At 49.8% G+C, this 24,460-nt stretch overlaps 2 protein-coding genes across 8 annotated transcripts in view; one reads left to right on the forward strand and one right to left on the reverse strand.

The window, feature by feature from the left end:
* Positions 1–986: 986 nt before the first annotated feature.
* On the reverse strand, positions 987–4,678 carry EMP3 (epithelial membrane protein 3). Of its 2 annotated transcripts, none has more exons than XM_060085165.1 (5): positions 4,571–4,678; positions 3,473–3,565; positions 3,127–3,229; positions 2,109–2,249; positions 987–1,255 (listed from the first exon to the last, which is right to left on the reverse strand). In XM_060085165.1, exons 2-5 carry the CDS (start codon positions 3,548–3,550, stop codon positions 1,086–1,088), a joined length of 492 nt encoding a protein of 163 aa, XP_059941148.1. In that variant the 5' UTR covers positions 3,551–3,565; positions 4,571–4,678; the 3' UTR covers positions 987–1,085. The 2 variants fall into 2 exon arrangements, with proteins under 2 accessions (XP_059941148.1, XP_059941149.1); XM_060085166.1 differs by having other exon boundaries at positions 3,473–3,633.
* ODAD1 (outer dynein arm docking complex subunit 1) overlaps positions 4,365–24,460 on the forward strand; it is a 29,821-nt gene continuing 9,725 nt past the window's right edge. The window contains exons 1-6 of one of the 6 annotated variants that reach the window (XM_060085155.1): positions 4,365–4,526; positions 9,062–9,200; positions 10,428–10,527; positions 10,694–10,883; positions 20,838–20,960; positions 21,318–21,431. In XM_060085155.1, the coding sequence (XP_059941138.1) occupies positions 9,131–9,200; positions 10,428–10,527; positions 10,694–10,883; positions 20,838–20,960; positions 21,318–21,431 (597 nt within the window). In that variant the 5' untranslated portion in view covers positions 4,365–4,526; positions 9,062–9,130. Of the gene's footprint in view, positions 4,527–6,826; positions 7,068–8,407; positions 8,759–9,061; positions 9,201–10,427; positions 10,528–10,693; positions 10,884–20,837; positions 20,961–21,317; positions 21,432–24,460 lie in introns of those variants that run through there. The other 5 variants (XM_060085152.1, XM_060085150.1, XM_060085153.1 and 2 more) reach the window with 5 other exon arrangements.

Genomic DNA, 24,460 nt, shown 5'->3' on the forward strand with positions numbered 1-24,460 from the left:
GTTGAGTAAGCCTGGAGAAGGGGGGGTGTCATCTAATTTTTACTAAGGTGTCATATGGATTAGAGGCAGCATTTGGAGAGGGTGGGGGAAGAAGAGGGGTTGGGTTCCAAGAGGGAAATGGAAAAGTGTCTTCTCAGAGGAAGTGTCAGAGGGAGAAAAAAAAGAGACCAACTGTTACCAACCAGGGTTCTTGGCCTCCTTAATCAATAGAAATTGATCAGAGGCCAGATAAGAAATTCAGGCAAGGCTTTATTGGGGTCCCTGCTGCAGCAGGGGGGAGCGAGAACAAACGACAGTTTCCCTTGAAGTGGGGTGAGCTAGTCCCTTCTATGGGGTGAGGGTAGGGGTGTGTCCAGGGGTTGGGCCAGAGGAGTGGCTTAGGTGGCTTGCCCACCCCTTCAGTGGTGTGTGCAGTGGGCATGCGCAGTACCCTGCTTTTGCTCCTGGTTCGTCAGAAGTGGCAGTTGGGCTTTTTGATCTCTTCGTATCTTGTTGTCCAGAATTTGCCCCAAGTGCACATGCACGCAGTTAGTCCCCTATAGTTTCTTTGTATTTTGTAGCTGGAGGAAATGTTTGTCCAGGTGCAAGCAAGGTAGCAAAGGGTCCCAGGTCCCAGCCTGTCTAACAGCAATCTAGAACAAGACACACAGCCTTGCTGGTTGAGAGAGAGAGACCCTTGGCCAAAGAGAGAGAACTGGAAACACAGATTCCTGGCTCTTACCTAGAAGTGCCTGAAGGTCTAGTCTTGGGAGGAATCCTGAGTTTTGAGACCGGAGGGCCCGGGGGCCTCGGGTCTGTGGAAGGGGAAGAAAGGCTGCTGGGTCCTGTATCCCAAGTTAGAGAGAGATGGGGGCCTGGAGCTAGACGTTCTGAAGACCAAGCTGCTGCTGATGGGGGCTGTCCCCATTCAGGAAAGATCAGGCACGAGCAGCCTGGGTCCCAGAAGAAGGAAGGAAGGAAGGAAAGAAGGAGGCAAAGGTAGAACGAGCGGTTAAATGGTTTTATTTTCTGGGGGCGGGGTGGGGGTTTCGGGGTGAGATGGAGGGGCCGGGATCCGGCTGGGGAGCCGAGGGGACGCGCGGCCCTCACTCCCGTTTCCGCAAGTGGATGTAGATGATGCCGCTGGCCAGGGCGAGGGGGAAGGCCACCCAGGCCAGGGCGAAGCAGTAACCGAAGCTGCCCCCTGATGGGCGCTCCGCCAGGATCTCCTCGGCGTGAATGGCGTAGATCAGCGCCCCGGTAAACACCGCCACGCCTGTGAGGAGATGGGAACCACGCGTCACGCAGGACCCGCACAAGAAGACTGCATTTCCCAACAACCCACGGGCCAAAGAAGCCGCGGGAAGGCGAGTGCGCAGCACCGCTGCCTGCTGGGAGTTGTGGTTCACTCCCCCAGTGCCGTGCCTCGGGGCCACTGCAGACTGGCCTTGGGCAATTTAGTTAATTTTTTCGGGCCCCCCTTACTCATCTATTAAATGGGACGAAGATACCTACTCATCCATCCATCCATTCAAGGAATACTTTTGAGCACCTTTCTACAAGCCAAGCGCACAGATAGTGAATTAATAGAACGAGAGGGAACCTAGAAAGATAATGTTCCCAAAAACTGATGACTATGATTAACTTAGTCCTTTGCACCTGAATTCAAAAAACTGAAAAGTACATAAAACTCCCTGAAGTGTCTGATACTTAGTAGGTCCACAAGAAACAGCAGCTGGCTGACATTATAAAACCACTACTATTATGATTCAGAGTTCTCTCCTGGCGAATTAATTAGCTACCTATCCCTGCTGGCCCCCCTTCATCCCTGGGATCTAAGTTATTTGTCCACACCCCCTTCCCCAGCCCTGGCTCCTTAAAGCCCTAAGTGCCAGTTCCCCCATAACTCAGAGCTGCACACCACAAACCACCAAGTCACTGAAAACTACAACTCCCCTAAGGCCCTGGGGCAGAGAGGTAGCCAAGGGAGGAAGCTCAGGTGGTCTTTGGGTTGTTGAGAATTGTTTTCATTCATCAGATGTCTATTCTCAGCTCCCCCCCACCACACACACACACACATCCTCACAGGCCTCCTCCCTTCCCTTCAATTCCCAGGGAACAGTGCTCACTGGTGCAAAGCTGGCAGAGGCCAGTGGCATAGAAGAGCCCTCCTCGCCGCATGGTGTAGAGCTGGAACATGAACAGGATGAAGGACAGACAGCAGAGGATGAGGGAAAGCACCATGAGGACCTGTACCGCCTTCAGCCAGCCTGCAATAGGAGACAGAGGTGGAAGTCACAGCAGGTCCAGAGTTCCAGCTCCACCTGCTTGCTCGTCATTGCCCCCACCAACCCTTCTTCCATTTAGAGTCATACCTTAGATACTTAGTGTATCACTTATATCGACCTCAATTCCTGTAACTTTCCTAAATTCCCTTATCAGTTCTAGAAGCTGTTTGCAGATTCTTTAGGATTTTCTATATAAAGATGTTCACTGGGAATCAAGACGTTTTTACTTCTTCCTTTCCCATCTTTATGCCTTTTATTTCTTTTTCTTGCCTCGTTGCTTTGGCTACCTCCAGTACAATGTTGTATAGAAGGAGAGCAGAAATTCTTACTTGCTCTTAGGCAAAAAGCATTTAATCTTTCACCTTGACTTCAAAATTTCTATGGATGCAGCTCTGCCCCTTTAGAACTCAGATGCACCTGGTCCCACTTCTTTAGAACCTTAGAAGGATTCAGCCTCACCTCTTTAGAAACTTACTGTGGTCCACCCCATTGGAACTTGGACAGATTGGTCCCAGCCACCCCTTCAGAACACCTGTCTCCTTAGAACTTTGGAAACATAATCATATCTTCTCAGAATCTTGGGAGCTTTTCCCCCTTTCTTTAAACCTATAGCATGTGACCTCCATTCCTTCTGAATCATAGGGAGTGGGGCTTTTAGCCCACCCTCTTTAGAATATGAGTATACTTCCCCCTAGCATCCAGATAGATGGGTCATCATACATCAGCTTCAGTCACTCAGCATGGGGACCCAGACCCACCCACTCAAACCTTGGGGGGTTCCCAATGCTTGGTCCCAGCAGGAGACTTGGGGTTACCCCTCCCTTTTGCAGACCAGTTTCCAATGCCCCTCACCCCTCACCATTCTCGCTGACATTACTGCAGGCCCACGTTTTGTTGTCACTGTTCCACGTGCAGTCGTACCAGAGATTCAGGGACTCCTTCCCGGGGAGGGCCCACCAGGACTGGGATGGACAGAGGAACAAGGACAAAGTTAGGGAGACTAGGAAGGGTTAGGAAAAGGGCAAGGTGCCATGGGAAAGCATGGATTTAGTAGGAAAGTGGGGCCGCGGGGAGGCACGTAGGGCGGAGGCAGAGCTCAGAAGGGTGAGTGCTAGGGAAAGGGGGCGGGGCCCGAGTGCCTTTAGTGGAGGGGCGTGGCAGGAGTCTGCAGGAGAGCAGGAGACTCCTACTCCAAGTAAGCTTACCTTGTCCAAAGTGGCCACGAAAAGCAGGATGAGAATGAGGATGTGAAGGGCAGAGACCACCAGCAGGAGGAGTGACATGGCTGCTTTGGAAGCCTGGGTGGGGACGTCAGGAGACCATCACATCAAGAGGTTGGCACAGGGGCGGGGGACATGTCTGAATTCTGGTGGAGAAGGGGGCTGAGTCCAGACTCCCAGGTCTAATGGAAAAGGGGGCTAGGAGCCCCGGACTCCCGGTCTGAGAGAGGAGGAGGCTGCGCTCCAGACTCCTGGGTTTGAAGCAGGAGGGGGCTGGGGGCCCGGGGCCCGGACTCCTGAATTCCCCAGGGCCTGCAGGGGGCCAGGGATGGACACTCGGGTCCGGGAATGAGTAGGACTAGCAATGTGGCCCCCATCTCCTCAGAGCCCTGTCCCAGGGCACATATGGGCCAGGTTCTGAAAATTCATATTGCCGCCTGTTCAGATTCATCAGAAGCTGGGGTCTGCCCCCAGAAACAGGCATCCTTGAGTCACCACACTCCTCTCCTGGGGTGGGGGGAGGAAGGGGGACCCGGTGAGTCAGCTGGTCGGTGACTCATCTCGCCCCTTTGCCTCCCAAACACCAGGGAAACCCCAGCCCCTGGCTATGCCCATGAGGTCCCCACCCCACCCTGCTGCCAGACTAGTGTCTACTGGACACCTTGTAGGGAAAGTGGACAAGATCCGTGTTGGGAGTGGGGAGAGGCCCGAGAAGGAGGCGCCAGCTTCCCATGACCCTTCAAGTGTCCAGAAAGGGCGGGAGAGGGGTGGGGGGAGGTGGCTGAAGGGTCCCCCGACTCTGCTTGTTCTCACGAGAAGCCCTGACCTCAGGGTCCTCGGCGGGGAGTGGACAGCCACAGGATAAAAACGGCAGGAAGTTTTCGGGTGGGGAGGCTCTGCTGGGAACCCTCAAATTCTGCCGGGCTCCACCCCTGCCCAAGTCTCCACCCCAAGTGCGAAGAGATCACTTCTTAAACTACAAGGATTTCCAAGCTTCTCCCAAGCTGGGGGTCTTCTTTCCAAACTGCTGCACACCCAGGTAAAGAAACAAATCCCAGTCTGAATAACGGATTGGAAACTTACCGAGCGCGGCGGAAAAAGTCAGAGTTGAGTCAGTCTGGTCCCTCACTTGGGCCTCCGTGCCCCGCCCTTCTCCTCCCTCCTTCCACCCTGTCGAGTCCCCCGCCTCTCGCCGCCTTTCTCCCTCCCTCCCTCCCTCTCCCCTCTTGCTCTCTCCCTCCTTCTCCCCTCCAATCCCGGAACTCTCTCTCTCTCCCCTTCTCCCTCTATCCCTCTCCCCCCTCTCCCTCTCTCCCTCTCTCCCTTTCTCTCTCCTTCTGCCTCTTGTCTCTCTCGGTCCTGTCCTCACTGTCTGTACCTCCTTCCTCCTCTCTCTCCTCACTCTCCTGGTTTCTCTTTCTCTGCTCCTCTCAATATATACTGACCCTTTTATACCCACCCTCACCACACCCAGCTGAGGTCTGCAGCCAGAGGGAGGGCCCAGGCACTCGGGTTCCTCATTCTCTGGGCCCCCACCCACTGCCCCCAGACAGGCATCTTCTGGGGCTCCCTCCTGCGGTTGAGATGATGCGTCCTTGGCAGGAAGGGAACAGAGCTGGGGCCCTCAGGTGGGGCAAGCATCAGGGGTGGGAGGATTTGATTCTCAGGCCTCTGCTCTGGGACTGGTCCTGGGACTGATGTCTGCTTTCCTTTTTTTTTTTTCGGTACGCGGGCCTCTCACTGTTGTGGCCTCTCCCATTGCGGAGCACAGGCTCCGGATGCGCAGGCTCAGTGGCTGTGGCTCACGGGCCCAACCGCTCTGCGGCATGTGGGATCTTCCCAGACCGGGCTCGAACCCGTGTCCCCTGCATCGGGAGGCAGACTCTCAACCACAGCGCCACCAGGGAAGCCCTAATGTCTGCTTTCCTTGATGGGGCTTAGGAATGAATCCTCAGAGGGATGGGAGACTGGGGCATGAGGCCAGATTCCTGCAGCGTGGAGTGAGCTGAGGGCTGGTGGCGTTGGTACCACGGTGGGGGTCAGGGGATGGGAAATGGGGAAGTGTGGAACTCCAGAGGGGGGCAGGAGGTGGAAGTTCAGAACCCAGGGCTACTGTTTCCTGCCCGGGGGAACTTGACCAATTATTTCAACTCTCTGAGCCTCAGTTTCCTAATCTATGAGGTGGGTACAATACTACTCATAATACTGACAATATACTAATACTGATAATAACAATTCTGATACTTATTCTAAACGAATAAGGTAATACCAGTACACTAACACACCTAACATGTTTATTCCTTCCTCATGAAACATTCATTGGACATCTATTATGAACCAGGAGTTAATAATGAAAAAAACAGATGGGAGCCCTGCTGCTCTTATGGAGTTTCCCTTCTAGTTGAGGGAGAGGGACAATAAAGACAAAACATCAGTGAAGAAGATAGATTTCAGATAGTGATAAAGCCTTTGAAGGAAATAAAATAGAATGACACTGCTAATGATGGGAGGCTACTTTAAAAGGGTGATCTGGCCAGGCCTCTCTTAGGAGGTGACATCTGAGCTGAGACTTGCAGACGGGAGTCATCTGAATGCGGGGCAGGGAGAGGACGTGCACAGGCCTTTGAGAACAAGTCAGGTTGTTTGAGAAGCAGACAGAAGGGCCAGTGTGGCCAGAACATAGGGAACGAGAGAGAGTGGTAGGAAGGGAAAGCAAGGAGGGCCCTTGAAGCCTCGAGGAGGAGTTTGGATTTTATTCTAAGTGCAGTTGGAAACCATTGGAGAGTTTTAAACAGAAGTGCAGTACCAGGGACTTAATGTCAACTATTATTGTTATCATTGTTATTTAATTCTTGGGTTACTGAATTAGGGTGGGGGGTGATCACCACTAAGTACCTGGGTCTCTTGGCAGGGTTGGGTGCTTGGTGAAAAGTGAGGGACAGGGAACCAGATGTCTGGAATATGGAATTGAGAGCTGGAGAACTGAAATCCTGGGTCCCTACAAGGGAAGGGAACTGGACAATGGGATGTCTGGGTATCTGTTTGGGCCAGAGCTAGAGGGAGGGAGAATGGCTGGTCATCTGGGCTCCCTGAGGGGGTGAGGGAAGGGCAGTTCAGTGACTGGGTGGGTACTCGGGAAACCTGGAAGCTGGGTATCACTATAGCACAGACTGTATAGAGATATGCTGGCTGGATTCAAATTGAAACTGCTTTACTCATGAGCTGTGATTTGGGGCAAGTTACTAATCTCTTTATGCCGCAGTTTCTTTATCTGTAAAATCGAAATAATAATAGTAAATACATCATGGAGCAGTTCTTAGAGGAGTGCCCGGCACCAAGTAAGCACTGTGGTATGTGCTTGTCATACCAGACATTGGGGCCCTGAGTGGATTCAGTACTGGGAGACCCAAGGTCAAGGTCTCTAGGATTTGGGGAAGGGGCAAAATCTTGGGTCCATTGGGTCCCAAGACTACAAAGTTGGGAGTACAAAATGAAGGTCCCTGGGGGTGGGGAATAAAGTAGTTCCAGTTTACATCTTTGAGAAGGACAAGGGACTGGAGGTCTGAAATCAGTTCCCCAGGTAAGTTAGAAAGCCTGGGTCACTGGGGGAAAAATGAGGGACTGGAGATCGTATGCTCTTCAAGGAGGCAAGGGGACTGGACCTGGGTCCTGGGAGGAATCTGGGAACTAGGGTCTAGGGAGATGGAATTGAGGGCGGGAGGTGGGGAACAGGAGGCTAGGACTCTGAATCAAGCTCCCAGAGCGGAATCAGCGCCAGAGTTGGGTACCCCGGGGGTGTTCGGGGCAGGGGGTCCCCCATGCTAGGGCCCTATAGAAGGGGGAGAATCAGGGGACGCGAGGGCGGTGGGGGGATCTCCCGCTCCTGGGCCTCCAAAGCTACGAGCTGAGCGCCCGCGGGCCGCTTCCTCCCACAGGAAACCGCAGGCATCGGGCACACCCAGCCTGCAGGGAGCGGTGCCTACTTCCAGCCCGTTCTGTAGAGGCCCACGGGGGCAGCCGCCTGCCGTCACGGGGGCAGCCGCCTGCCGTCAAGGGGGCAACAGCCTGCCGTCAACGGGGCGTGCCCTACGGGGCGTGCCCTGCGGGGCTAGGGGCGCCGCCATGGGGGCGTGGCCGGAAAGCAGGGGCGGCACGGAGCGCCCTAGCCCCCGCCCACTTCCGCCTCTCAGTGCGCGGACCTCTAAGGCGGCTGTGGGTTTTTGGCTGCCTCTCTGGCGGCCGCTGGCCGCGCATGCGTAGTCAGCCGCTTCGAGGACCTGAGGCGGCGGTGAGCGCTCCTCCCCCCCCTCACAATTCCCGGCATCGGCACCGCGTGCCTGCTGATGAATCCTCAGAACAACGTGGTCTTAATCAGCTTAAGACATGCATCTCTCACGCCCCGTCCCGAAGGACCTTGGCCCAGTTCCAAAGCCTTTCAGACGTTTCCCTCCCAGCCCTGCCTCCACAGGCTCTTTTAGCTACTGCCTCTCCCTCCTGGAAACACACAGCCCAGCCCTCACAACCCTGTGCTCCCCAAATAGACCATCTCGACCTCCCTCCCCAGGCTCTCTGAGCCTGAGTGCCTCCGGGTTAGTCGTCCCCCCCCCACAAGTCTTGGGAATCCGCACTCTTCTGGCGCCCTCCCACCCGACCCCTCCCGTGTTCTTCCAGCCGCGCCCATTTCAGCCCTCGAAGCCCCACCCCTCACAAGGCCCTCAGCCCCGCCCTCTACAGGTATCCTTGCCCCTCCCATCTCAAGGCTCCGAAGCCCCGGCCTGGACGGGTTTCTGACTCCCTGCCGAGGTTCGCCAGCCCCAGCCCTCTCCGGCCCCGGCAGCTCTGCCCTCCCCTGAAGCCCCGCCCCTCAGGCCCACCCAGGCCCTCTCCTCAGAGGCCTTTTCAGTCCCGCCCTTCATAGTCCTCTACAGCTCCGCCCCTCGCAAGGGCTACAGTCCCGCCCCCACAGGTCCCGCCCCTGGCAGGACCCCGAAGCCCCGCCCATCGCAGGGCTCCCCTAACTCATCTTCTCATAGCACCCGAGCTCCCCGCAAGTCTCCTCGTGGCCTCCTCGGCCTCTCCTCCCCAGTCTCCCCTCCCACTGCTTTCTTCGGTGGCCTTGGTTCCTCCTCGGCTGCTGTCGTCAGGCCTCATTGGCCCCTCATCTCCCCAGTAACCAGACCACAACAGTGGTCTGGTTGGAACCAAGCTTGGAACTTGGTCTGGTTCCAAGCTTGGAACATCCAGGACGTATCAGGCACTCCAGCCCAGCAGGTAGGGACCAGGCCTCGCTCCCCTCAGGCGACGGGATTGGGGGGATTTTCCCCTCCTCTGTGCCCCCTCCCCAAACAGCCCCGCCTCGGAGATACCGAGAGCCTAGAAGACCCCCCGCCAGAGTCAGAGCCGCGACGCAAGACAGAGAATGTGAGAGGTGGGAGGTCGGGAGAGGCATGGGAAGGGACCCTAGAGGTCACCCACTCCAACCCACTGGAGGAATTGAGACTCAAAGAAAGGCCAGAGCTAGTTCTTTTCCAATTCCTAGTCCTTCGCTGTTCATCGCCCGCCCTCCTCCTATAGCCCTCTCCTGCTCGCCGTCTGAAGGGATCCTGTGCCACCCCTACAGGATCCCCACCCTCTTTGGCCAAGATGCCTTTGGGACTCTCTGCTGGGAGCGCTCGTTCCGGGGATGGAAGCAAGGCCCTCCTGGAGGGAATGGGTAATTCATACATTCTTTATTTCATTCATTCTTTTCCCGGTTTTCCCATGTTTCAGGTCCTGTGCAGCAGGGCACTGGGGACAGGGAGGGCCTTCAGGAGCGCCCTCTAGTGGGGAAACGCACAGGCTCCAGAATGGAGGTGGAGCCGGGCAGATGGGCGGGCCAAGGCTGGGGAGTGGAATGGCTGGGAAGACTGCAGAAGTTTGAGCGGGGCCCAGAACTTCTCTTAGGAATTACCAACAGGAGAAGGAAGGGAAGAGTGTTTCCGCAGAGAGAACAGCATATGACTAGAGCAAGCTTTCTCAGTCTCCACACTGTTGACCCTTGGGATCAGATATCAGATCATTCCTTGCTATCGGGGGGACAGTCCTATGTGTTGGAGGATGCTCAGTGCATCCCTGGCCTCTACCCACTTCATGTCAGTAGCACCCCCCAACCTGCCCCCGCACCATGACAATCAAAAGTGTCTTTAGACATGGCCATATGTCTTTAAGGGGGCACAATTGCTCCTGGTTGAGAACCACTGGGCCGTGAGAGATGGGGAGCTAGTGGACGAGACTGGAGAGGTGGGTAGGGTCGGGTTTGTGGGCCCTCGAACACCAGGGTGAAGAGCTGGGACTTTGTCCTGGAGATGCTGGCGCGCCAGGGAAGCCTGTGACAGCTCTAGGTATAGAAAGACCCTCTGGAGCTGTGAGGGGAGGCCAGGAGGTTAGGGAGGAGGCTGGGGTGATGGGGTGACGGTCCAGAAAGGGGAGGATGAGGCCTGAGCCAGGGGGATGAGCTGAGAGCGAGGAGGTGAGAGGTGGGGCTGAGGAAGGCTGGGCAGTGGGCTGAAGGAGAGGGAGGGAACAGCCATGGTGCCCCGGGGGGCCTTGGCACCTGTCCTCAGCTTTCCCAAGTTCCAGGTCCTGTGCTTCTGGTCCCTGAGGACTGTGAGTCCCCCCAGGAGTGCCCTCTAGTGGGGAAACATGTATGCCCAAGCCCCGGGTAGGAGTGGGTTTAGGGGAAAAATGCAAAGGTCGGCTTGGGGTACAGGAAGTGTGAAGGGATGAGCAAGCTTGAGGATACAGGAACTGAGGTGCAGCCCTAGAGTGGTGTTGGGAACGGGGTCTGCAGTTCAGTTGCAGTTTGTGAGACCCTCAGGGAGCCAGAATTCCTAGGTGCTGGGGAGGGAGGGGCTGGAACCTGGATTCCTATGGAGTCCCTCCTGGCCTGGTCCCACCTCAGTGGATTGGGAGCTGAGCAGACTGCAGCGGCAATGCAAAGTGATGGAGGATGAAAGGCGAGCCTACGGCAAGGAAGTCCACCAGCGCATCAACAAGCAGCTGTGAGCCAAGCACCTGGGTCCCTGGGGCTGGGGCGGGGCTGTTGAGGAGGTGGGTGCTGGCCTCCTCCTGGGGCTGACGGGGGAGGGAAGGCCCAGTGTGTCTGGACTTTAGTGAGGCCGAGCTCTGCCCCTTTCTGGCTTCCCCTCCACTTCCCTGCCTGGGCAGTGAGGAGATCCAGCACCTGGAAGGGGTGCGGGACAAACTGCAGGTCCAGATCAGCATCACCCAGAGCCAGGTCAAGCGGCTGTGGGACAGCAAGAGGCTGGAAAACATGGGTCACCTGCTCAAGTGCCGGGTCCGGGCGCAGGCTGAAGTCAAGGAGCTGCAGGAGCAGACCAGAGCCCTGGACAGGCAGGTGGGTTCTGAGACCAGACTTGGTGGATCTTACTTAGGAGCATGAGTCATAACCTCTTTGAGCCTTACCTTCCTCATCTGAAAAATGGGGTTATTGAAAGCATCTCCCTGGGGGAGTTGTGTTCAGGCTCCGGTAGGAATATGAGTATTTAGTGCTTAGCAAAGCCCCACACCTTCAAAAAAGGTGGTTAAGGGGGAAAGATTCACCTTCTGGAGTCAGTGAAACCTGCATTCGAATCCTGGTCCTGGCACATCAGCACTGTGTGACCATGGGTATGTCTTCAGCTCTCTGGGCCGTAGTTTCTTCATCTGCAAAAAGAGGATGTGGGTAACTCAGCAGAGTCTAGACAGATTTTTTTTTTCCCTGGCCGTGCCATGTGGCATGTGGGACCTTAGTTCCCTGACCAGGGATCGAACCCGTGCCGCCTGCAGTGGAAGCACGGAGTCCTAACCACTGGACCGCCAGGGAATTCCCTAGACAGATTTTCCATCCTATTTGCTTCAAGACCTTGTTATTTGGCCCTGCAAACAATGTGACTTTTCTAGGCCAGTGTTCTTTTCAGTTTTTAGGACCATGACTCATTGTGACACAGTTCATAAACACACAGATACAGTCCTTTTTGCCACTTCAAGTGACACATTCACAAGTTCCAGGGATTTGGATGTGGACATCTGGGCAGGAGGGTGAGGGGCATTTTTCTGTCTACTACATGTTCTATAGTTTTATTACATTTGACTTTCAATCAGTCCGTTTGTTCAGCTCTCAATATCACCCTGAGCTGCCTTTTGGAAGCTGAATTCGGTCTGACTTACACACCTTCAAATTTTGGCTGTTTCATGGTAGCACAGCGGCTTAGTGTGTGTTGGCTGCCAGAGCTGGCTTTCCTTAGTCTTTCATGGGAACTCACCAGAGACAGGTCCAACCGGGATGATCTTATTATCTTGACTCCATGGATTCCTTTGCCCTAAGAAACTTGATTATGGAGAACTGTAGTCAGGTGGCTCCTCTGAATAGAGCTCTGTAAAGTTCCACATGAGCTCAAGGAAGGATGTAGTTGTCTGGTGATAGTCATTCATTCAACAAATATTTGTTGAGTGCCTACTAAGTGCCAGGTGCTGTTCTAGGTGTTGAAGACACAGTAGTGAACAAAACAGACAGGAGTCTGCTCTCATGTAGTTTACATTCTACTGGGGAGATAGACAATAAGCCAAAAAAGCCAAAGAAAGGGACTCCCCTGGTGGCGCAGTGATTAAGAATCCGCCTGCCAATGCAGGGGACATGGGTTCAAGCCCTGGTCTGGGAAGATCCCACATGCCGCGGAGCAACTAAGCCCGTGTGCCACGACTACTGAGCACGCATGCTGCAACTACTGAAGCCCGCACGCTAGAGCCTGTGCTCCGCAGCAAGAGCGGCCACTGCAATGAGAAGCCTGTGCACTGCAACAAAGAGTAGCCCCGCTCACCGCAACTAGAGAAAGCCCGCGTGCAGCAACGAAGACCCAACGCAGCCAAAAATAAATAAATTTAAAAACTAAAAATTAAAAATTAAAGAAATAAAAACAGTCGAAGGACTTGAGTGGGCACATCACCAAATAAGAAATTCAGGTGTCCAATGAATGTAAGAATTATCACTCGTCAGTATTCAGAGAAAGGCAAATGAAAGCCATAAGGAGATATCATTACACACTCACCAGATTTTCAAAAATTAGTGTCCCAAAATACCAAGTGCTGGGGAAAGGAGGAATGGTGGAAACTCTTATGAAGTGTTGGTTGCTAAGACCCCACCAGTTAGTGGGAGTCTAAATTGTCCTGAGTATCCTGAAAAGTTTTTTTCCTCCATTATCTATTAAATTTAAAGAGAGACATACCCTGCGATCTGGAGTTGCATCCACTCCACATGGATGCTCACCAGAAGCAGTCTTGGGCTGTACCTGACCATCACACTCACAGGATCCAATAGGCCGTCACTTGGCACCAGGTTCACTTAACTCTGTAGAAGGAAAGAGGACAAGAAACAACAGCATCTTTGCACAACAGCATCCAGTACATCTTCCTTGAGCGTCCAGGGGCTGCTTCTCAGCATCTTCAGTTGGATGATACTGAATGGGTGGGTGTTGCTCGCCCTGGCATAGGGAAGTTTTATATACAACATGAACCACCTCTTGTAACAGATCATCGGGGCAGCTTCTAAGACCCCACGAGGAACGTATTCCATTGTAAGAAACACCCCACAGAGAAACCAGTTTTCTATTTAGTCCTGGTCATGTAGGCCTTTGGGGTCTATGAGTCTACTCATAATCCTTCCAATCTGATATAGTTCACCAATCAGGGGCCATTTTTGTAATCAGCATTGTTGCCTGGGAACACAGCTGGCATGCCGTATTTACATTAGCCCAGTATGTTTCCATGGAAATGGTGTTAGAAGGAAGTAAACCAAAGTCATTTCCCAGTAGAAAATGGTTTAGATTTGTCAGTAACCCATCCTCCCACCCAACAATTCCACTTCTGAGTCTATACCCTGGAACCAGGACTCATGAAAACAATGTTGATAGATGCATTATTCATATCATCTAGCTCCAAATTGGAAATAACACAAATGTTCATGAATATTTGAATGAATAAATTGTAGTATATTCTCTTTTTAAAAAATATTTATTTATTTATTTTCGCTGAGCCGGGTCTTAGTTGCGGCATGTAGGATCTTTTTTTAGTTGTGGCATGTGGACTCTTAGTTGCGGCCTGCCTGCGGGATCTAGTTCCCTCACCAGTGATCGAACCTGGGCCCCCTGCATTAGGAGCCCGGAGTCCTACCACTGGACCACCATGGAAGTCCCATGTAGTATATTCTTATAATGACATAGTATACAACAATAAAAAATTACAATTAAATGTTTGTAGATGAATCGCACAAACATTTGAAGGAAGCAAGGCATAAAATATACAGACAGCATTATTTCATTTACATAAAATTCAAAACCAGGCCAAGCCAAACTTTTGTTTAGGGGGTTTATACCTGGGTGATAAAACTATAAAGAATTTCAGTTAAGGAAGTATGGCAAACAGATTAATGACTCCCCGAAGATGTCCATGTCATCATCTCTGGACCCTGTGACTATGTTAGTTTACATGGCAAGAGACGTTGCAGATGTGATTGCAGATTTTGAGTTGGGTAGGTTATCCTGGATTATCTGAATGGGCCCAATTTACTCACAAGGGTCCTTATAAGAGAGAGACAGGAAGGTCAGAGTCAGAGGAGACGATGTGATTATGGAGAGAGGAGTTGTAACAACAGAAGCAGAGGTTGGAGTGGCCGTAAGCCAAGGAATCCAACCTCTAGAAACTGGAAAAGGCAAGGAATGAATTCTCCCCTGGAGGCTTCAGGAGAAATACAGCCCAGCTGACACCTTGATTTTTAACCCAGTAAGACTGATTTCCGACTTCTGATCTCCAGAACTGTAAGATAATAAATTTGTTTTGTTTTAAGGCAGTAAATTTGTGGTATTTTGTTACAGCAGCAGTGGAAACTAACACAGACAGGAGAGTGGTACCTCTGTGGAGGGGAAGATGGTAGTGATTAGATTGCAGTGCTGTCAGTATTCTAGTTCTTGACCTGGGCGGCGGTTCAAGGATGTTCACTTTTAAAATATATAATAAACTGTACGTATGTGATCTATGCACTTTTCTGTGCACAATAACATTTTTTTAAGGAAAAAAAGATGTTACCCATCATAGACGTAAATGTAAAACCTAAAACTATAAAACTTCTAGAAAGAAGTGTAGGAGAAAATCTTTGTGAGCTTGGGTTAGGCAAAGATTTCTTAGGTGCAACACCAAAAGCATGATCCATAAAAGGAAAAATTGATAAATTGGATTTCATAAAATTTTAAAACTTCTCCTCCTTAAAAGGTTCTGTTCAGAGAATGAAAAGACAAGTCTTACATGGGGAGAAAATATTTGCAAAGCCAGTACCTGACAAAGAACTTATATCCAGAATATATTAAGTAGTTTTAAACTCAATAAGAAAACAGACGACCTAATAGGAAAAATGGGCGAAAAGACTTGAACACACACTTCACCAAATATATATAAGGTGGAAGCAAGCACATAGAAATATTAGTCATTAGGGGAATGCAAATTAAAATCACAAGCTACTTGTACACACTTATTAGAATGGCTAAAATTTAAAAGACTGACCTTACCAACTGTTGGTGAGGATGTGGAGAAACTGGAACTTTCACACCCTGCTGGTGGGAATGTAAATGGGACAACCAATTTGGAAAATAGTTTGGCAGTTTCTAAAGAACCAAACATCCACCTACTGTATGATTCAGCCATTTCCACTCCTAAGTATTTACCCTAGGAAAAAGAAAGCTCATGTTCCTACAGCAAATTGTATGTGAATATTCATAACAGTTTTATTTGTAAAATTCAAAACAGAAACAACCCAAATGTCCACCAACAGGTGAATGGATAAACAAATTGTGGTACATCCATACAGTGGAATACTACTCAGCAATCAAAAGGAATGGGCTAGGGCTTCCCTGGTGGTGTAGTGGTTAAGAATCTGCCTGCCAGGGCAGGGGACACGGGTTTGAGCCCTGGTCCGGGAAGATCCCACACTCTACGGAGCAACTAAGCCCATGCACCACAACTACTGGGCCTGCATTCTAGAGCCCATGAGCCACAACTACTGAGCCCACATGCCACAACTACTGAAGCCTGTGCAACTAGAGCCCGTGCTCTGCAACAAGAGAAGCCACCGCAATGAGAAGCCTGTGCACCTCAACAAAGAGTAGCCCTTGCTCGCCACAACTAGAGAAAGCCCACGTGCAGCGACGAAGACCCAACGCAGCCAAAAATAAATAAATAAAATAAATTTAAAGAAAAAAAGGGAATGGGCTATTGATATACCCAAAGACTTGGATGAATCTCAAAATAATTGTTATGAGTGAAAGAAGCCAAACCCCTCCCCTCAAAACTAGAGTATATACTATGTGATCCCATTAATCTAAAGCTCTAGAAAATGCAAACTGGCCTAACTGGGTTACTGCATGGGAGTGGGGGCTGCAGGAAGGAAGTGGCAGGGGGAATGACAAAGAGGAGACTTTGGGGGTGATTGGTATGTTCACTCCTTTGATTATGTCAAACTTACCAAATTGTCTGCTTTAAATATGGCAGTTTTATTGTGTCATTTATACCTCAACAAAGCTGAGAAAAAAATTTCCTACCTCACATCATCTGAAAACATCAAGTCTAGTTAGATTAGATACTTAAATGGAAAGACCAAAATTTGAATACTTTTAAAAATTGAAGGAGAGTGTTTTCTAATCTTGGGAAGAATTTCTTGAACTACCTATGTTATTATTTTTTGTTTGTTTGTTTTGTTTTTGGGGTACGTGGGCCTCTCACTGTTGTGGCCTTTCCCGTTGCGGAGCACAGGCTCCGGACGCGCAGGCTCAGCGGCCATGGCTCACCACGGGCCCAGCTGCTCCGTGGCACGTGGGATCTTCCCGGACCGGGGCACAAACCTGTGTCCCCTGCATCGGCAGGTGGACTCTCAACCACTGCACCACCAGGGAAGCCCTACCTATGTTATTGACTCGGATCCTTGGACTCTTTTTTTCCCCCAACACTGCACAAGCTTTTTCAGTGGCCAAATATTGGAATCTTCATTATTTATTTATTTTTTAAAATGCATATTATCTGTTTGCTTTTTTGTTTAAGCCGTGCCACGCGGCTTACGGGATCTTAGTTCCCCGACCAAAGATTGAACCCAGGCCATGGCAGTGAAAGTACTGAGTCCTAACCACTGGACCGCCAGGGAATTCTCAAGACTGGACCCTTTAATCAATAGAAATTGATAAGAGGCCAGACCAGGAATTCAGGCAAGGCTTTGCTGCGATGAGGGAGCGAAAACAAGTGACAGGTTCCCTTGCTTGCTCCCCGAAGGGTGGGGTGAGGGTAGGGTGAATGGGTAGGTTGGGCAGGAGGCGAAGCTTAGGCGGTCTGCCCACCCCCTTGGTGGTGCTGTGTGCGGGCATCATGAGCTGTACCCTGCTTTTTCTCCCAGCACCTCAGAAGTGGCAGTTGGTTTGTGGCCATTTTTTGTCTTATTGTTCATAATTGCCCCACTGATTGTACATGCACGCAGTTATTTTTAGTCCCTTATAGTTTCTTTGTATTCTGTTGCTGGAGGAGACGTTTGTCCAGGTCCAAGTACAAGCACTCTAGTAAAGGGTCCCAGGTCCCAGCCTATCTCACCTAAACTTTCTTTGTTCCTGGAGCCCTTAATTTCTTAGTAAATTTTTTAGCCCCCAAAGAAATGTCTAACAGGGGTGCGCTGGGAAACCAGCAATTAGTGGGGGAAAGCACCCTGATTTGTAGCATTTTCTTTTCTTTTTTAAATAATTTTATATTAAGTATAGTTGATTTACAATGAGCTTTTTCTGATTTTCATAACGTCCATGTTCTCATCTAGGCTGAGGTGAATATACCCTATCATGACCCCCAGTGAGTCACACCCTTATAGAATCCCCTCCCCTTCAGTGGCAGCAGAACTCATGACGGCAGAATTTGGCACAGGTGATGGGTTGTCCCTCCCTTGATGAGGTTATGCTCTTTATTTATTTATATATTTTTAGCTGTGTTGGGTCTTCGTTGCTGCACATGGGCTTTCTCTAGTTGTGGCGAGTGGGAGCTACCCTTTTTGTTTTGCGGTACGTGGGCCTCTCACTCTTGTGGCCTCTCCCACTATGCCATTTTATATAAGGGACTTGAGCATCTTTGGATTTTGGTATCTGAGGGGAGTCCTGGAACTAATCCCCTGTGGATACTGAAGGGCGACTAATTTTTCTGTAGAAATGGAAAACTAATATAATGGTCAATTTCAAACTACCAACAATTTAACTCATGTAATTCCTGAAAATGTAACAATCAGCTCTCAAGAGCTATCCAAGGGGGCCCCAATATACCACTGCTAACAGCTCTGTTATAGCAGTTTGGACCAAACAACCCAATAAATGTTTGCATGCTAACAACCTAGAAACCATTTGAAAAACTAATATACATAAATTGAAAAAAATTGTGTTTCGTTCTTAAAAAACACAATTACCCGTGGCACGTTTGTGCCTATTGGCCACTTTGCAACTTTTCAGATCTTGGAGTCAGAGTGGGCTCACCACTCTCATTCCACACTGATTTCTGTGCAGTACTTGCTTTTTTTTTTAATTGAAAATTTTACTGGGGTAACTGTAGAGTCACCTGTGGTTTGAAGAAATGATACAGAGAGAGTCCTTGTACGCTTTGCTTAGTTTCCCACAATGGTACCGTTTTGGGGTATTTGATTTTTATCACAGCAACTGCTAAAAACTCAGTTTCAGAAAGATGTGACATTGGACTTCCCTAGTGGTTCAGTGGGTAAGACTCCACACTCCCAGTGCAGGGGGGCTGGGTTCGAACCCTGGTCGGGGAACTAGATCCCACAACGCATGCTGCAACTAAGAGTCCACATCTCGCAACTAAAAACATGCCACTGCGAAGATCCCGCGTGCTGAAACTGACCCGGGGCAGCCTAAATAAATATTAAAAAAAAAAAAAGAAGAAAGAAAGATGTGACATTGGACTTCCCTGGTGGTCCAGTGGTTATAACTCTGCGCCTCCACTGCAAGGGGCACTGGTTCAATCCTTGGTCGGGGAATTAAAATCCCGTATGCTATGTGGCACGGTTAAAAAAAACCCCAAAAAACAAAACAAAACAGCAACAACAACAACAAAGAAAGATGGGACGTCATCAAAAGAAATGTAGCACCGTCTCACGTTGAACCTGGGAACTACCTTGAGCTCCAGGTTCATGTGGTGCCTGACCACTGTCAATGTGTCTCCCTCAAACTTTAAAATATCCCTGTGGTTGCCCCTTTGAGTTTGCTGCAATGCTCTGGGGTGCCTTGGCGCATGTATTGGTTTCCTTGGGTGGCTTATACTACAGAAATTTATTGTCACACAGTTCTGGAGGCCAGAAGTCCAAAAGCATGATGTCGGCAGGGTTGGTTCCTTTTAAGGGCTGTGAGAATCTGTTCTGTGCATCTTGCCTAGCTTCTGGTGGTTTGCTGGCAATCTTTGGCATTCCTTTGTGTGTAGAAGCATCACTCCAATCTCTGCCTTCATCTTTTATTTCTTTTAAAAAATTTTGTGGGCTTCCCTGGTGGTCCAGTGGTTGAGAGTCCGCCTGCCGATGCAGGGGACACGGATTCATGCCCCAGTCTGGGAAGATCCCACATGCTGTGGAGCGGCTGGGCCCGTGAGCCATGGCCGCTGAGCCTGCGCGTCCAGCGCTTGTGCTCCGCGACGGGAGAGGCCACAACAGTGAGAGGCCTGCGTACCGCCAAAAAAAAAAAAAAAAAATTGTAATACAATTTTAAAGGTTATACTCAATTTACAGTTATTACAAAATATTGGCTATATCCCCTGTGTTGTACAATACATCCTTATAGCCTATTTCACACCCAATAGTTTGTACCCCCCACTCCCCACCCCTATATTACCTCTCCCCCTGCACTGGTAACCACTAGTTTGTTCTCTATATCTGTGAGTCTGCTTCTTTTTGTTATTTTCACTAATTTGTTATATTTTTAAGATTCCACATCTGCCTTCATCTTCATCTGGCATTCTCCCTGTTGGCATGTCCGTGTGTGCAAATTTCCCCTTTTTTATAAAGACGCCAGTCGTGTAGAATTAGGGCCCAACCCAGTGACCTCATTTTAACTTGATTACTTCTATAAAAACCCTGTCTCCAAATAAGGTCACATTCTGAGGTTCTGGGGACTAGCACTTCAACATACGGATTTACAGGGGACTCAATTCAACCCATAGTGGTGCACAAATTGGGAAACACAGCATCAAGCAATTCATTTATTCATTTAGTCTGCATGTTCTGTTGCATGCCAGCTCTGTGTCAAGCACAGAAAAGATAAAAATCTGCCCTCGTGGAGTTTCCAATCTAGTTGGGAAGACAGCATACCCCAAACAAGTCAAGATGAATACGGGAGTGAGAAGGGCAGGTTGGAAGTTGGTTTCAGGCATCAGGGCTCATCCTCCCCTCCTCTTGGTATTGACCAGGATTCTTGTCCTTCCCCAGTCAATAGAAATTGATTAGAGGCCAGACAAGAAATTCAGGCAGGCCTTTACTGGGGCCCCTGCTGCAGCAGCAGGGAGCGAAAACAAGTAACAGGTTCCCTTGCTTGCTCCCAGAGGTGGGGCGAGCTTGTCCCTTCTATGGGGTGACGGTAGGGGTGTGTCCACAGGTTGGGCCAGAGCAGTGGCTTAGGTGTTTTGCCCACCCCTCTGGTGGTGTACTGCAGGGGGCACGCGTGGTACCTTGCTTTTGCTCCCGAGCCCCTGTTTTTGCTCCTGACTCTTCAGGAGTGGCAGCTGGGTTTTTTGGTCTTTTTGTACATTCTTGTCCAGAATTTGCCCTGACTGCGCATGCACGCAGTTATTTTTAGTCCCTTATAGTTCCTTTGTTTTTTGTTGCCCGAGGAGACGTTTGTCCAGGTGCAGGCACTGCAGCAAAGTGTCCCAGGTCCCAGCCTGTCTCACTCTCAGGCTCTTGTCTCCACTTTGTCTACTGTGTGTGGCATCCCATCCATCCAGATCACACATTTCTCCCAAAATACCAGGAAAGGATTCAGGCTGGCTCAGCTTGGGTCACACGTCCATCTCTAAATGGATTGTTTGGACCTGGGTCATGTGGCCGGCAGGGCAGCTCATTATGGTTGGAAGTCAGATCCACATGGAAGTTTGGGTAGTCACCTCAGAAGAGGGGTACAGCAGATGGCTGGGGCCACGAGGACCGCAACTGTCAACCACACTCAGCCAGTCATCCTCCCCCTCATCTCCCTCATTCCCTCAATCTCTCCCACATTCAGTCAACAAATAGGCACCATGTTCTTTCTTCCAGATTCAGGAATGGGAGAGCCGGATCTTTGCCCATCGTAAGGATGTCAAGGCCCCGGGATGCATCCTGGATCAGAAGGTTAAGAACCAGCGAAGGATCAAGATCCTTGAAGACCAGTTGGACAGGGTGAGGGTCAGCCTCTTGGCTGTCTCCTGACCTGAACTCTTGGGGGAAGAACTGAGCATGGGAGTCAAGTTTCAGAAACGGTGGACCAGATTCCTGAATGCAGAGTGGCCTAAAATAGTGGGTTCCCTAAGTGGGGTTAGGAGACAAGATCCTGGAGGGGTGGAGGGTCCCCCAGGAAAGGAGACTGATGCTTGGGTCTTGGGCGGGTGGCGATGCTCTCAGAGCCCCCAAATTGGGAATGGGCCCCCTGCCTGACAAGTGCCTCCTTCTCAGCTGAGAGTGGAAGAGGGAGGAAGGCCAGGCCTCAGACAGACTCTTGGCATCCTCTCCTGCACCGCGCCCCCCACCCCATCCCAGGTCACCTGTCGCTTTGACAACCAGCTGGTTCGGAATGCAACCCTGAGGGAGGAGCTGGACCTCCTGCAGATCGAGAGGAACCGCTCTCTGAATGTGGACCGCAAGCTGCAGAAGGTCAGTGGCCCTGAAGCCCAGGACCCCTTGGCCCAGCTGGAGTGGAGGGGAGGATGCAAGAGTCACCCTACTTTCTCCAACACTCGGGCCTCAAGTACGGAATCACCCGGAGCCATAGGTTTACTTTAGTCTGGAGGGAATGGAAACCTGAGAATGTTCCGGGCTGCCCCCAGCAAAGAAAGCAGCCTCATAGAGATTTGCAGAAAGCAGAGATGTCACTTTGAGTGTTATCACCCAGGGCAACCAAGGCGCAGGCAGGACCATTTACATTCCATGGGTTTCTCAATAACCTTTGAAGTCCTTTGAAGAATCCTCCCTCCCTCCGTCCACCTCCCTTCCTTCCTTTATTCTCTCCCTCTCTCTTTCTTTAAGTTTTACTTTGAAATAATTTCAAATTTGCAGAAAAGGTGCAGGAATAGTACAAAGAACTATATATCCTTCACCAAGATTGATAATTTGCCAAATTTACTCCCTCTCTGTCTCTGTGTGTGTGTAATTAGTCTTGCTGAAAATAATTTATTATCACAACTGCTGAACTATTTGAGAGTACGATGCAGACATTACGGTCCTAAGAACTTCAGTGTGTATTTCCTAAGCACAAGACCATTTTCTTATATAAACAAAGTGCCCTTACCCAAGGGCACTGAAGATTGTTACAATTCTAAGTAGCCCATATTTAAAGTTCATGATTGTTCCAACAATGTCTTTTATAGCTAATTTAATTATCCTGCTCCAGGCTCTGGGCCAGGATCCCACATTGCATTTGGTTGTCCTGGCCTCATTCATCTGGAACAGTCTCTCGGCCCTTTTTTTTTTTTTTTTTTTTTTGGCTGCATTGGGTCTTCGTTGCAGCGTGCAGGCTTCTCATTGTGGTGGGTTCTCTTGTTGTGGAGCATGGGCTCTAAGAACGCAGGCTTCAGTAGTTGTGGCGCACAGGCTCAGTAGTTGTGGGTTGCTGGCTTAGTTGCTCCGTGGCGTGTGGGATCTTCCCAGACCAGAGATCAAACCCGGGTCCCCTGCATTGGCAGGTGGGTTCCTAACCACTGCGCCACTAGGGAAGTCCCCCTCGGCCCTTTTTTGTCTCCATGACTTTGACATTTTGGAAGCATCCAGGCCAGTTGTGCTGTGCGACGTCCCTCAATGTGAATTTATCTGATCTTTCTCCATGATTAGATTCAAGTTGTGCATTTTTGGTGGAATATCACAGAGGTGGTATTGTGTCATTTGCGGGCATTATATCAGTAGGCACGTAATGTAAGTTTGTCCCATAACTAGTAATGTTGACCTTGATTGCTTGCTCAGCCAGATTTCTCCAACATAGAGTTTTCCTCTTTGTAATGACTGAGTCCAGGGAGGTTCTTTGAGACTATGTAAATATCCTGTTCCCTGATACATTTTCACCCAATTGTTCTAGCATCCCTTAATGATTTTTGCCTGCATAATTACTATTGTAATGGCTACCAAATGGTGATTCTTCTCTCTAATTTCTTCTTCATTTATAAGATGGCACTTTACTTAAGGAAGAACTTCTTAAGTATATTTATGGGTTATCAGTAAGCATTCATGTATTCTTACTTTATTCTATGGGTTATAATCCATAGAGCTCATCATGATGTTCAGATTGTCTCAGATTTGGCTGGTGGGAGCCCCCTCAAGCTGGCTTCTCTGTCCTTTTGACAAGCCCATCTTTTTTTTTTTTTTTTTGAACACTTCCTTACTTTCTGGCACAGGAAGATAGTCCAGATTTTCTTGTACTTGATCAGCCTTAACTCTCAAGTTAGCATTTCTCCATGGAGTCCTGGTTCTTCCTAGTTGGGAGTCCTGCTTCTTCTTCTCTTGGTGCTGAGAAACCAAATTACAGGGACTAGGAGTCCTCGCTGCTACTGGGGTGTCCCTGCCTTGACGCCCTTTCTCTGGAGAGAGCTAGGAAACACACGCACATTTTTTTTTTTTTTTTTTTTTTTTTTTTTTTTTGCGGTACGAGGGCGTCTCACTGTTGTGGCCTCTCCCGTTGCGGAGCACAGGCTCCGGACGCGCAGGCTCAGCGGCCATGGCTCACGGGCCCAACCGCTCCGCGGCATGTGGGATCTTCCCAGACCGGGGCACGAACCCGTGTCCCCTGCATCGGCAGGCAGACTCTCAACCACTGCGCCACCAGGGAAGCCCCCCACGCACATATTTTAAAATTGTGAGTTCATGTCGGTGCCTCTCATTCCAATCCATCACCACTGGGTTATTCTTGAACCTTCCCTATTTTATCTTTTTCTTCCCCACAGTGGGAACCTTGGCCCCCAACAGCGTTTATATACGTACTCACTTGTTCAATCCTACAAAACACATAAGAGAGGTTCAGAATTGCTATAGCTGTACTAACACCCCCTGAACCTGAGCGTTCAAGATTTGTTTGCAGATTGTTTTGTTCTCTGAGGGCATGGGTATCTATCTATCTGTTTGTCTATCTCACATTATTGTATTCAGAAGTCACTGGGATTCGTTCCTATTTTTTTGGTCTTCTTTGTGGTCCTGTTCTTTGTTTGAAATACAGTTAGGTTCACTTGCTTCTGTTTGTATTTGGTTTTAGTTCTCTCCCCTATCCTTGTTGATTTAATTTTCCTTATGAATATGTAAACCATTGACAAGGGTTCCCAAATCAAAATTATGCCAAAAGGTAAGCCACAGAAACATCATTTCCTCACCATCTCTTCCACTTCGTTCCCATTCAGCCCCCATAGTTTCTGGTTATCCATCCTAGGTTTCTTGTTACAAAAGTGTATGTGTTTGTGTGTTGTGTGTGTGCACGTGCACACATACGCATGCACATGTATTTATACATACATATATATGTATGTGTATTACATTAATATATACACACATATATGTATATGTATGTGTATGTGTGTATATATGTTTATATACATTAATACATATATGCACATTATGTATATGTATAAAAAATATATATATACTTTCCTCTTGTCTTTCTCCTGAAATAACCCTTTTTACGCATAACTCTGCAAAGACACTTCCAT

The sequence above is a fragment of the Mesoplodon densirostris genome, chromosome 19 (genome assembly GCF_025265405.1).
Source record: "Mesoplodon densirostris isolate mMesDen1 chromosome 19, mMesDen1 primary haplotype, whole genome shotgun sequence".
Taxonomy (NCBI): Eukaryota; Metazoa; Chordata; class Mammalia; order Artiodactyla; family Ziphiidae; genus Mesoplodon; species Mesoplodon densirostris.